This window comes from Macrosteles quadrilineatus, unplaced genomic scaffold (assembly GCF_028750875.1).
Source record: "Macrosteles quadrilineatus isolate MER2022 unplaced genomic scaffold, UCM_ALF_1.0 Scaffold_7__1_contigs__length_78375512, whole genome shotgun sequence".
NCBI lineage: Eukaryota > Metazoa > Arthropoda > Insecta > Hemiptera > Cicadellidae > Macrosteles > Macrosteles quadrilineatus.
The window spans coordinates 3,446,327-3,460,442 of NW_026542600.1; the positions used below are offsets into that span (position 1 = coordinate 3,446,327).

Here is a 14,116-nt window from a genome sequence, read left to right on the forward strand (position 1 = left end):
GATCGAATCTCGAAACCGAAACATTTCCGAAGTTTTGATGGATTTGAGATTTAGTTTCTACACATCACTAGTAGCTTATTTTGCTTTCACAACTTATCTACCTCAATGATTGTACAAGTGTTCTCTCGTTTTTTTATTACTTGTTGTAAGATATGTTTAGTGTTATTTTTAAGAATTGTGCAATATTAGCCCTTAATTGCAGTATTTTTAGGTTTCTGCCTCTATAAAAGTAATGTATATTTGATTTATTTTACCAAGCTTCAATATTAGCAAACACTCTTAAAGTAAATTTAATTCTTGTATCTCTTCCATTTCATATTGTCATTTACATTTAGATATTAAACTGTTTTAGCTATGAAAGAAACAATTGATTTAAGTTACAGGTGCAGTTTTGAATTGATATAGATTCAGTGAATCACTATTCCTTTTTTATCTCTTAACTACCAGTAAAAAGAGATTAAACAGTTTTTTGGCGTTTTAGAAAAAAAACATTATCTATGGATTATATACGGTACAGTTTGCTGATGTATAGTACTAGAACAGTGTTAAACGTTTCTCTGTTAAATATAAAATTTTCTACGTTTATTTACTCTGTGTTTAAATGTTTCCCTCCTAATATTTTTTTTTTTCAAAATTTGATTACCAAGTAAAAACATTATAATATTCACCTCACTAACTAATGAGTTAGAGGACATAATAATATTCACCTGGTTGTCAGTTTCATCTAAACAGAAAGGGGTGATACTATACAGTTTGTAGGTATACAAAGCTGCATAAAACATTTCACTTCATTCTAAACCCCCTCAAAATTGTTTCCCTTCAATTGTGTTCAGGTTTAACACGCTCAGTTATCAATCAATCAAATTCTTTATTTCATAAAATGTACAGATTGGTACATGAAATTGTATCAACATAAGTTTTCTAATCTAGATCGCTAAAACTAGGGATTTTACAGCAGTCAAAACAGAATATATATAACAATTAATGACCTTCAAATTGATTTTCCTTTCTTGAAATAATAATAAGTCCAGCTGATTAATACATCAAATGCAAATTAAAGTAACAGAAAACAAACATAGAACAAATCAATTGAGATACTTAAATGTTTTAGTTTTTTAGTGATTTTCAATTACAAAAAAAAATCTTGAATGGAGTAAAATGCCGATTCAATTAAAAATCTTTTTAATGATTATAAAATTTTATTTGGATTTTTCTCCAATTTTAAAGTTTCTGGAAGGTGATGTAAAAATTTGTTTCCTAAATAACTAGTTTTTTTTCTTATAAAATTCCAAATTGTGCTGCTCTACCAATCGGTGTGATCTTATGTTATATTTATGAATATGGTTACCTATTGCAATTTTATCATTCATCAAAACAAATTTAATTGTCTCATAAATGAAAAGACTGTAGTCTGTGAATATTTTATGTATACAAAAGATTTGCCTTATTGAGGCTGTTGATCTTAAATTCAACATTATCCTCGATGCCCTTTTTTGCTGGAGCAAAACTCTGTCCATATTTTTTTTTGTGGTAGATCCATAGACACAGACGCCATAGGCAATATGTGAATGAATTAATGCATAATAGACTGCTTTAACGTTTCAATATTACATGATGTAGCAATTTTTCTCAATGTGTAAAGGCTGACGGATGTTATTCAAATAAGATTGTTAATATGAATATCCCATGCCAGATTTTCATCTATGATTAAACCTAAATATTTTGAGTGGTCTAATTGGGTCAATACATGATATCAACAAATATTGTAGGCTTTATTTTGTTCCTAGTTTGTTTTGTTGAAAATGATACAAAATTGGATTTTTCTGAATTTAGAAGGACATTTCTGCTATCTAAAAAGTCTTTAAATAATGATAAGCCAATATGGGATGATATTTCAATATTATTTTCAGTGTCAGCAGAGACAACCACACCTGTGTCATCTGCATAAAGACATACTCGTATTTTTGTATCTCTGTCCCAAGTGACAGTTGGGCTTCCATCCCAACAACACAACTTTAAGGCAACTCCCAAACAATAAGGCAACTTTAAAACAAAACTTAAACAATTCTATAAAAATATTTACTATGTAGATTAGCAACAAAATTTTTCATTATAAAGTTTCATATAGTGAATTTGTGCTTTTATAAGTTAAATATTATCATAAATCAGGTTACAGGTACAGTAGTTGTAGATGAGCCATTGTTTGATCTGTCAGATAACAGCGTAGGCAGCAAAGTTAGCGACTCCGCATCGGTTGGTCCCTCGCTCCAAGTACATGTAACCTTCCATTCCCCAGTGCTCACTCCACCAGTTCTTCAGTATCCAATACTGTGGAGTGTAGCCGACCAGCAGCATGGCGTGGTTCAATGCATCGGAGGAACACTCGGGATCGTGATATATGCCGCTGCTGTAACATGTACAAGTCCTGAGTCACGTCATCACGGGTAATTAAGCTTCGACAAGATTCAATTTGAATGTTTAGTTTCTGCTTGTAAAAGTAAACAAGTTAGTTTAGTTGATGGGTGGTTCTATACATTCGGTTGCACTTAACGTATGGCAAACGGATGTGTTAAACAGTGTATTTTAATCTGTGATATCGTTTATGTATGTTTTTTACTGTACAGTATTAGATTGTTTTCCGGGTGAAAGTTATGAGTAAGTGTGAGTTCTGTATGCGGGTTCACTGTTAGAAAAATGTTTTCTAAACTGAGTGAAAAAAGTAAGCTGCTGACATTGGAATTAAGATTCAGCATTATGGAGTATCTCGATAGGGCTGAATTAGTCCATTGTTGCAAAAACATATCTTTAAGTGGAGACAAGATAATGCAGAATGAGATCTCAAAAGGTAATTTTGGTAAGTTATGTTGTAAAAGGATGTTATTTGTTGATTTTTAGCATTGGTAATTAATTTATTAAGGTTATTTTAACCTTTGACAATACGTCTGTTTAGTCCAGGTATTTTGTAGTCTGGCTGGTGGTCTGGTACCCTACTGAGGTGGCCAAACTAGAGGAAGTCTACTTGAGGTTTTAAAGTGTTGTTTTAAAAAGTTAAGGTTCTTACTGATTAACTTAAAGCACTCAAATGAAGGATGAACTTGGAAAAAGATTTATAATCCAGTGAATTCTGGTTTAACTCTTACACCAAGTATGTTGTAGAATTTCGCCCCACAGGAGCCCAGCTGATAGCTTACGAGGGGTTGAATAATTTTTTGAGTTTAACCAGCGAGCGCTAGTGTGACATTTAGGCTTCAGAGGTACTCGTCCTGTCCGGCTAATGGTGCTACACAGTGGTTGAACTGCCACTGCGTTGCACTGACGAGTGTAGTTCTGCGATCTTTTACATGCACAGGTTCGATTACTATACATATGAAATTTGTATTGAGCTTACTGATGTGTGGCTCAGCCATTGGGAAAGCCCATCTTAATAAACAGTATCCAGCTTTGGTGGATGTTGAAGGTATTAGTGAGTTTAAAAGGGATCGCTCACAACACCTTTTTTGCTTCTTTTTATACAGTATAGAGGAGGAATAGGATCCTTTTTGGCTTTTATTTTGGTTAAATATGGACATTGATGATGTAAACATGATGCATTCCTATATCAATGATCTAATACTTCCACCTGACTAAGCTAATCCAATATTATGGTGCAAAGGTAAAATAAAACAACTATCCAAAGTACCGTAACTGAAGTAGACATTAGTTGGATTGCAATAGTTTTCTAATATAGATATTGCATTGTGAGGGGAGATTACTCTTAAACTGACTTCAAGTAAATTAGACTTCAATGAGCATAAAATATACCTATATATTTTAGAATACTTCAGCATTTAGATAAAAAAATAAATATTTTCCCGTCATAGAACACCCTATAACTTTGACAACTCAGATTCATAGATGAATTTTATTAGTATTTCATGTTACACATTACTTACTGGTAGAGCATGAAGGTGTGTGGGCTAGCGTTGACTGAGACAGCCACTGGTCCGATAGTTGCCACTGCCACCTTGAGCGCCTCTTCGTCCTTCGGAGGCAAAGTCCGCCAGTCTGTGATGTTAACGAGTGCAAGACTTGGACTGTACTTGCAAGATTTTTGCTATAAAATACATGAAATGGCCTTACACTCCAGTGTTACAGTGTTAATTTCAGTTTTATTTATTCCTAAAGGAAAGAATGGGACTGTATTGCCTGCATCCTTAAAAACTTTTGTTACAATCTTTAGATAGTGTGGTGTCCTATTTTCATCATAATTAGATTTGAATACCTCTTACTTTTAAACATTCCTGGATCCATGGAGTAGGACCTCCAAGGCATCCTTGACCATGAGTATAGCTGCATTTACCTGTGATATATAAGGGTAATCGTCATACTTCATAAGTCCGTGTTCCTTGACGTAACGCATCGTGTTGCGTAGAGATCCTCCTCTACAACCAAGATTCCCAGTGCGAACAGAACAATCCACTATTTGCTGCTCACTGACATAAAAAACAAGAAAATTATGAATAATGTGTTGAGATCTGGTGAGATAGTACCTATAACACAAATAAATTAACTGAAAAAACAATATAAAAATGGTTTATTTTACCTTTTTGCCTCAAACGATCCGTGTGTAGTTAGTGCAACTACAGCTGTTTCATACCACTAGGGTACATCTTCAGGTTGTTGGTAGAACATTAGATAAAACAGCATTCATTCATAAATGAACTTGTCGAAATAAATATGTCTAAATACACAAAATACACAAAATACCCTGCCGCAGCAAACCTGCCGACTAAGCGAATTTCCTTGTCTGAATTGATATTCAGTTAAATATATTTTAATAACATTAGGTTTAACGAGTACCTAGGTTTGCTGCTACAAGGAAACTAATAAAGTGTGTTTTTGAGTAAAATATTGATAGCTTAGTACAAAATAAATAAATTTGCCAAGTTTGATCAAAATATATCCATAAACAAGCAAACTACAACATTTGACAATATTCTCCATAAGACATGGATTAAATTTAGACATGGGAATTTTAAATTTACAATTTTTTTAATTTTCTCCGTTACTAGTAATCGAAGAAAAATACTTTTATATACTTAATTATTTGTTTTTTAAGCTCTTTAAAAAGGTCTAAAGAGAAATCGGGAAATTTTGTGTTTTGAGGGTCAAAAGTGAGAAAAACCAATTTTTACCCCATAAAACCCCCCGTAAAGCCCCGTTCCCATGGTCCGATCGTGCTGGTTCGCGAACTCATTCAAGTTTATCCCGCTTTACACCTTTAAACCAAATTTCATCAAAATCGGACAAAAATTACTCAAGTTAATGTTAATGACATATATATATATATACGTCCGTGAACGCGATAACTTGAGTAATTTTTGTCCGATTTTGATGAAATTTGGTTTAAAGGTGTAAAGCGGGATAAACTTGAATGAGTTCGCGAACCAGCACGATCAAACCATGGGAACGGGGCTTTACGGGGGGTTTTATGGGGTAAAAATTGGTTTTTCTCACTTTTGACCCTATGAGTGACCCTATATATATATATATGATATATATATATATATGTCTATATATATATACAGGGTTATTACAAATGATGTTCATGATTTCATACATACGTGAAATATAGTTTTATTTGTTATACAAAGAAATAAAATGGTTACAACTTTTGAAAAACTCAAAAAGTTTTGACACAGATACACAGAACTGTAAATACTCGACAGGGGAACCCCTTGTGGTACGATAGATGTCAATAATCGTCTAGCTCTTGCTAGACTTTGAAAAGTGTGTCTAGGTCTATTGTTTCGATAGCGTTGTTAATCCGTTGCTGGACCTCAAGTATGCTATCTGATAATGGTGGTGTGCACGCCTTATCTTTCTTGTACCCCCACAAGAAAAAAATCAGGGGGTGATGTCCGGAGATCTTGTAGGCCAGTTCAGGGGTGTGTCATTATTCGGACCACCGAGCTCGTTCCGAATCTCAGGCAGCACATTGTTAAGTTCAGCCCTACTACAAGTAACATTCAAATGCAGCCATTTCTCTTAAATTTCAAGTGTCACTTGCCAATATAGTGGTTACTAGGAGGATAATCGTTAAACCTGGTTCTAAAATGTCGTTGCACACTAATACCAGATTGGTTAATGTAATATTCCAACTGGCAAAAAGCTTTCCTGCCTCAAATTCAGCCATTACACAACACTTACAACAATTGCTTTACAAACAGCTAATATGCACCCAAACCAATGTAAATGAAACTTTATGAGTTTTTCTTTCCAATGGTACCAACTAAAATAGTCTTGAAACAAATTAACCCAGTAATATTTATAATCAAAACCAGGAACATCATTTGTAATAACCCTGTATATACATATATAAAAATTTGAACGAATGGTGTTTTTGGCCTCTGGGGACATCAAAATGAAAAAGTAAATCGGTCCCGGGTCTAGGTCTTACCGTGCCACCTACGGTAATAGCTACTTCCCTATAGGGAAATTCGCTAAAACATTTAAATAACACGAATTTACGAACTTGGCCAAGTGACGAACACACGAGACCAAGTTAATTGAGACCTTGGCCAAGATCGTAAATTCGTGTTATTTAAATGTTTTTTGTGTATTTCGTGTACATAGACATGCATGTGTGTTATTTCGACAAGTTCATCTATGAATGAATGCTGTTTTATCTAACGTACTACCAATAACCTGAAGATGTACCCTAGTGGTATGAAACAGCTGTAGTTGCACTAGCTACACACGGATCGTTTGACGCAAAAAGGTAAAATAAACTATTTTTATATTGAAATTTACGATCCAGAGGCTTACCCACCATGAAATAAAAAAAAAAACAGACATGATAAAAGCAAGGCACAGCATATTTTGTGGTTAGGAAATATATTAAAATAAATAATCACTAACGGATAATTATGCAAAGTACTCAATACAGTGGGATGAGTTAATGTACTTTCTATGAGCACCTCTATTCAATCAATAGGTTTGTCAGATTTGTCCTGTCAGGATGCAAAGCGTTCTGTCAAACCCTTGTTAAAATTCCATCGCTCAACCACTGGTGGCCCTAAAGGGAATTAGGGATAGGTAAGGTCAAGATGGGGAATCTGTTTCACCCTTTGAGAGACATGTTTTCCTTGACCCCACCCATTAGAACTTTTAAGGCGGTTTCACACTGGCGTCCGCGGACGATAATTTCGTCCGCGGACGGATGAAATGGTTCGGATGGATGTTACGCGCCCCCTTCACATTGCGAGCTACGTTTCAAACGTCCACTCATTCGCGCATGCGCATAGGGAAGTGGCCATTCCTACTAAAATCATAGATTAAACATACTTCCTCTTACAACTCAGTGAAGGTGTGCAAAATGTCTGAGCCTTCTGTCCCATGGTGTCAACCCGGATTCTCTGTTCCGTGGCTTGATTCAAGTAGTGATGATAGTGACGACGAGGTTGTACTTTTGTACTCATTATTGTAAACATAACCTCTCCTAGAGGTTATGACTAGTGATTTTTAGTCCTTTACTTAGTGGTAATATATAAGGATTTGGACAGATTTAGTAGTATAGCGTAAACTATCGTACGTAACTCGTGTGCAAAATGCAAAATGTGCAAAATGTGTTTAAAGGACTCGTATGGTACCTAATCCACACTTGTCCGGTAAACACTTAATTTCAGGACTAGTAACGTAGGCCTAATATAGGCTACTAATACCCTACAAATCATTTTAACAATGATTTACTGTACAGTAATTCGTATAAATATACATGGTTATTGGTTAGGATATCTATCTTTTTTATCTTTCTCTTGTTGATCCCTATAAATTTCTATAGTTGTATCCCAGATAACTGGGTAGGCACGGACAGCCTCAATTAATTCAGCCAACTATGACTGTAAACACAAACTACTAAACACTGTGATGCGAGTGACACATGCCTCGCTGAGAGCTACACGTGGTTTGGTGCTCAGTCTGCGCATGCGCGAGGGCGTGATCGTCCGCGGACGTTTTAGAAAAATCGCTCCCAGAGCGATTCTACCAAATCGTCCACGGACGAATTTCTGCATCCGCGGATGGACGCTACGTTTCAATGGGCGGTGTGAACGGTCCCATCTGATAACATGGGCAGCGATTTATTTTCGCATCCGTCCGCGGACGAAGAAATCGTCCGCGGATGCCAGTGTGAAACCGCCTTTACCCTATGACATTCCTGGCCGCTGGTTACAAAGCAAATATGAATGATCCAATTATTTAAGAGTAAGTTCGGACTCTGTGTCTATTCAATTCAGAACATCTTTATTCAATCATATTCATAAGCTCAGGGGTAGGCCCCACTTTGTATATGACTGAACTGTAGCCCAGGGCCCCCGAATTTTTATAGGAATAGAATTTTGGAAATAAATTTTACAATATTGTTTTAATTAGTTCGCAAAGAAATAATTTTAAAGACACAAATTTCCTCCAGTATTTTAGCTCCAAACAACGTTATAACTCTTTTTCAACTACTTTAATCTCAAAATCTTCCTGGACTAAAGCTATATTTTCAGCCCTAAACCAAGAGACTGTAAAATTCCCAAAAGAAACTCAGTAGCAAGCAAAGTTCAAAGGAAGCTGTCCACTATTTTTATATTCAAAGAGATTAAAGTGTTTCTTGAATTTATATACGTTCATCGACTCGTCAGGGCTCCAGCCTGTGCTTATAAATATTAGTGGCAAATCACTGCCATGGATTCACATTTTCTCATCAGGAGTACGGTAAAAAGTGTTTCACTGTGAGAACCAGTGGCGGATCTAGAACAGTCACAAGAGGGGGGGGGGGGGGGGGGCGAACCAGCGGGTCTGGGGTGTTCAGGGGCACCCTCCCTGAAGAATTTGTATAAAATAAGTCTCCAAAATGGCAGTTTTATAAAATTTCTTTGTCCAAAGTTATTGCGACAAATTATTTTACGCAATGTGTATGCACTACTGTATTACGTGGAGTAAAAAAATATGTATATGTATGTCCGAGGGGTTCCTACCACCTGGATCCACCACTGGTGAGAACGCTCACGATAGTTAAAAAAACAGGGGTCGCCTATCAACAGTTAGATATAGCTTTGGGAACAGGAGAGTGGGGACGGCATTATGCGTTGCCCCACTATACACGTGTTTGTCACACCTCCAGCTAATCTAACAGTTTACCTCAAAGGAATTAGTTTTCCAGTATATTTGAATATCTGAGCCTGAATCAAGGTTCCGATACTGAAGGCGTAGCAAGCACCGCAGTCCTCTTGGTTCATGGGAGGAGTAATGAATCCTTTCAGTCTCCAGTCCAGCTGAAACATGAATCTTTGGTTGGTATTTGACAACTACAGCTTATTGGGGGTTGCACTTGATTATGTAAACTATGATGACATTTAATGGCCTGTGTAGCAGAGTAATATTATAAAATCTAGATGATTCAAACTTCTCAATAAACAATTCTTAAGACTTTTTATCTTTTTATACAAAACTTTTAAGATGAGTTAGATTTGGGGATTTTTACTACCTGTTTCTTCAATTTTTACACAGTCAATGGGGCATGTTAAAAATATTGTAAGCCATAAGAGTGTACATAATAAAATCTTATATGCAGCTATACAAAGTATTGTAAGCAACTACTACTACTGCTGCTGACACACACAAAAATAGAAAAACTATGCAAGGGCAGATTATTGTTACCTCTTCAGGTATGGCCATTGGGTTGGCAGCCATTAGAATGTCAGAATCATCGCATTTCCTCCGTCGACTGAGTGTTAGTCTCACCATCTCTCTGATGTAGTCCTCTAAAGTCTGTGGTAAAAAACAAACTCACTTCAATTACATTTCATCGCTATAATCCCGTTTCACTTAAATAAATTCACGCTGTAATTAGTAGAAAGCTAAAATGAAATGTTTGATAAAAATGTAATCTACTGTATATTAGTTTTAGTTTCAAACATAATTTATAGTGCGATGTAGCCAGCACTAATAATACGTTTGGTTACCCGGAGAAACTTTCACATGTATAAATCGTAAAATAGGCTACCTTTACTAATAAAATTGTCTTAGCATCAAGAGCATCATATAAAATTGAATTATATATTAGTTAAGTACCTAATTTGTTATAGTTGTTGGTTTATTATCTATATCTATGTTATTCTGGTTCTAGTATTTCACTTTGTATTACATTACCTTCACACTGATTTTGTTTGTTTCTACATTATGCATTGGTAATAACAATAACTGTTAATATGCTAAGTAGTTTAACTTCTATTTACACTGTATACATTTTGCATCAATTCAAAACTTTTTTGTGCTCTTGAAAATGTTTACATTATGAGCCATCCTGAGTTTTGTACTATTTGATTATATATTTGTAATACATGGAGATGTCCGTTGAAATAAATAAATAAATAAAAGAGCAATACTGTAATGGCTGTTCAACAAAATGAGTCAAGACCTATTTGGAATTTACATTTATTGATGTCAGAGGTAGAAAATCAGTAAGTAAGCGTACATATGTGTATAAATACGGTATGGGCTAGAGGGAGATGTTAAGGATGGATCCAAAAACCAGAAATTGTTTCCAAAAACCCCAATTGTTTGGGGAGAAACTGAAGGATATATGGATCTAAAATACAGTGGCCAACCAGGCTCCTCTGGACAAATTTGAAGATTTAGGTACTCCTAGTAGGTATGGTGTATTTATGAACCTACCAGATCGGCCAAGTGGTTTTCTCTCAAGGTGTAGTTGTGCATTCCTCTAGCAGCCTCTTCATTATGCAGGTGGACCTTCAGTAAGTTCTCTTCCCAAGCCAGTCTCCTTAGAGGCTCAGACCGCGAAGAGTATGTTTTGTTGAACATATTCTGTTGTGACATGGAGGAGAAAGTTAAAAATGAAAAATCTCAACTGATAGAGATTTATAAATGGAAATGTCTACCAACACTTTAAACTATGTGAAAACTAAGAATTTGAATAACAGTAAAAATGGTGGTAAATAGTAATAGCTTCAATTGGCTTAAGAAAAGGCATAGCCATGAATGGAGGTGGAGGTGGACTTTTTTAATGAGTCAAAAACAAAGTGGATACTAATATCATCATCTTGAATACCTGATGCTTAAGTAATGAGGTTTATAAGTATCAGGCTAGAGATAAGATGTAGTTAGGGAAAATATTCATTATAAAGTGTGATGTTAATAGCTATGTAATTAATAAATAAATTTACCAAATACATCCAAACAACAAAACTACAACAGTTTATTTATTCTTTTAAGAATAACATAAGAATTTTCAGTTTAGAGTTTTTTGAAATGTTCTCTGCAACCATTTGGCATACAACAACGCCTTGAAAATACTAAATTATTTATTTCTTCTTAAGCTCTAGAAAATTATTTGGAAAGAAGTTGTCAAACTAAGTTTTTAAGTCAAAAATGTGGAAAGCCAAAGTTTTACCCACATGACCCCCCCCCCCCCCCCCCCTCCCCCAAAACCCCCCAATAATATGGTCTAATCGTACTGGTTAAAATAAATTTAGTTTTATACGTTTGTACTAAATTTAATCAATATCACATGATTTGTATTCAAGTTATCGTGCTAACAGAAAACATTTATTACAGTTAGGTGGGACAAAGTGGAATATCTGTCATAGGTGTTTGTGAAGTGGTAGGGAGATTTACCTTGAAGTCATCCCAGATATCATCCAACACCGCAGCATGCTCAGCATCGTAAACACTGGCCAGGAGATGGTCCTCCTCAGCATCCTGTACGAGATGATGGAAAGTGCTAAAGCAACAACGGCTCAGCATAAGGCACAACAGTAGTCTCAGCAACATAGTGACATAGCCACGACTGAGTGCTGATATAGCTCTATGTGTATAGATCAGCAACGGTTATGAAACTTGGCAACATGCTGATCCAACAATCAACATCCTACCTGTTTAGAGGTAGCGCACATTCTACACCTAAAAGATAACACTACCAGCTGTAAAAAAGTTCAGATGTGTTAAGAGTTGAATGATGTAATTTGCTTTGATTCTTTTTTACATACCACCATTACTCTGAATTAAAACAATAAAATAAATGTGTCTGTTTAAAACTAATCGCTAGAATTACCAAAGTAAATTGTCTTTTACTTGATCAAAAATGTTCATCAGTTTCATTTCAATGACTCATTCAGGGTAAAAGCACAGGAACTGGGAAAAATTAGGCATGACAGAATAAAGTTTGTAAAAATTTCTGTTAAAAGTATTATATTTGCCTTACAGAAACGCTGCACACATAATGCAAATTAAAGATAATTGTATACACCTAACCCACAGCCTGATACGTAAAGCTATAGAGCACGGCCAGGGTGAGTACCTGTGTGAGAGACTTCTCTCTCGTCGAGATGTCTCTGTCCGCAGCACGAGGCAGGACAAGTTGTTGCACTTTCCTAGAGTCAAACATGAAGTGGGGAGGCGCGCCTTCTCATACTTCGGCCCTACCATGTATAATGTTCTCTCTGATCAATGGCCAACTCTTTGAACGCGTTTAAAAAAGGTTAAAGAAATATTTGTTTGGTAAAAGTAGCAGTATCTAAAGTAAATGTATGTTTTTTATTGTTAATTGTCTGGTCTAGTCCTAGTATTACAGTGTCTGGTTGTTTTAGGTAATGTTTGTTATAGATTTTTTATTGTTATAGATTTTAGAATTATTAAATAGATTGTTGGTATGGATTGTTTTACATTGTTTTCATAGATTGTTTATATATTGTTTTATAGTTAGTTTTATGGATATTTTATTAGTATTAAGGACAAGAGAGTTGTTTTGAAAAGCAGAATGAATTATTGTAACTGAAAAACACTCGCTAAATAAGGACCTTTTTATTTATTTATTATTTATATATTATAGATATATATTTGCATGATACTAAATCTATATTTGAGTTAGGAAATAATAGTTTTATGATAACTTAGATTACAATTACATTTTATTTATTTACAAACTTTCCCTCCTCCATTTCACCCAAAAGTCAGGGAGGAGTCAATGTGGTATTTGGTGCAACCCCTAGTGGACACAATAGTGTCATATGGTTGAGCTTTGATTTTTATCAAATTTGGCACAAAAAAGTAAAACTACATTTATTCGAGAGTTAGCAAACCAGCATGATTGTACAATAGAAACGGGCTGTTATGGGGGGAATAAAAATAAAACATGGCAATTTCTTTCTTAATTAGATTTAAATTACCTGGTTTGGTTTTGGTTATTGTCAAAACGATCCTGTGTAGTTTAAACGACTACAGCTGTTTCGTGCTGCGAATTGAGAACATCAGAATGTCAGCTGATATGTACAAATTTGTGGTGGAGTTCGTCAGAAGTTTTAAATAACAAAGGTAATCTAATACAATAAGGTACAATCGAAACACGTGGTGCCTGTTAGGGTTAGTTGCGTCTGAACGATATTTCTAAAGTATCCAGTAGAGCTTAAAAAACAAATCATTTTGTAAAATGAAGCGTTACTCTACCATTGTTGCGGATAAAATCCCCAAAAATTATAGTAGTTTACGCAAAGATTGCTTAAAGATAGTGTTGATACGAGTAAAAAGTTTATGGAAAAAAACTACTTCTATGAGTGCCGTTTAACACTAATTACGCGAGTTGCGTACACTACTTTACCTACGACAGTGTTTTAATTACTAAAAATCACCTCTCATAACTTCTTTCTAAGAGAGGTTACCTTTTCGTTTATATTCTCATTGCCACTGACAGTGATGCAACGAAATATTGTACCAAACACTGCACCAATCAACAATTTAATTAGCCTGAACAGCTGATTAGTTGAAGTTAGAATCATTACAATTTTACTTCTTCTCTCTCAATCCTTTAACCTCATTGGTCCGTTACCCGTATTGTTATGAGTAAAACTATGCTGTTATGAGAAACTTTTGAATAATAAGAACTGAACTGAAACGGCTACTTTACAAAACGGTCGTAGGTAAAAATTGTAAAGTTATTTCTATCCATAAATCAACTGTTTGCTTGTTTAGGGATAAATTTGAATCATATTCGTCACATTTGTTTATTTAATATTTAGCTATTAACAGTATTAACACAATAAAAACATTATATTACCTTCCCTGAGGCAGCAAC

The 14,116-nt window shown here is 35.1% G+C and overlaps 1 protein-coding gene across 1 annotated transcript; it reads right to left on the minus strand.

The window, feature by feature from the left end:
• Positions 1-1,707: 1,707 nt before the first annotated feature.
• Positions 1,708-12,474, minus strand: LOC128998117 (procathepsin L-like). The gene is made up of 8 exons (XM_054424117.1): positions 12,347-12,474; positions 11,665-11,854; positions 10,705-10,854; positions 9,688-9,798; positions 9,169-9,302; positions 4,340-4,472; positions 3,933-4,093; positions 1,708-2,407 (listed from the first exon to the last, which is right to left on the minus strand). Exons 1-8 carry the CDS (start codon positions 12,472-12,474, stop codon positions 2,212-2,214), a joined length of 1,203 nt encoding a protein of 400 aa, XP_054280092.1. The 3' UTR covers positions 1,708-2,211.
• Positions 12,475-14,116: the final 1,642 nt, after the last annotated feature.

Excerpts from the sequence above, each read along its gene's own strand:
- LOC128998117 (XM_054424117.1), bottom strand. The coding sequence starts at position 12,474 with ATGGTAGGGCCGAAGTATGAGAAGGCGCGCCTCCCCACTTCATGTTTG. Across the intron at positions 10,855-11,664 it reads ATATCTGGGATGACTTCAAG|AATATGTTCAACAAAACATA; the intron begins GTAAATCTCCCT and ends ATGTCACAACAG. Across the intron at positions 9,303-9,687 it reads CAATGGCCATACCTGAAGAG|CTGGACTGGAGACTGAAAGG; the intron begins GTAACAATAATC and ends TTCATGTTTCAG.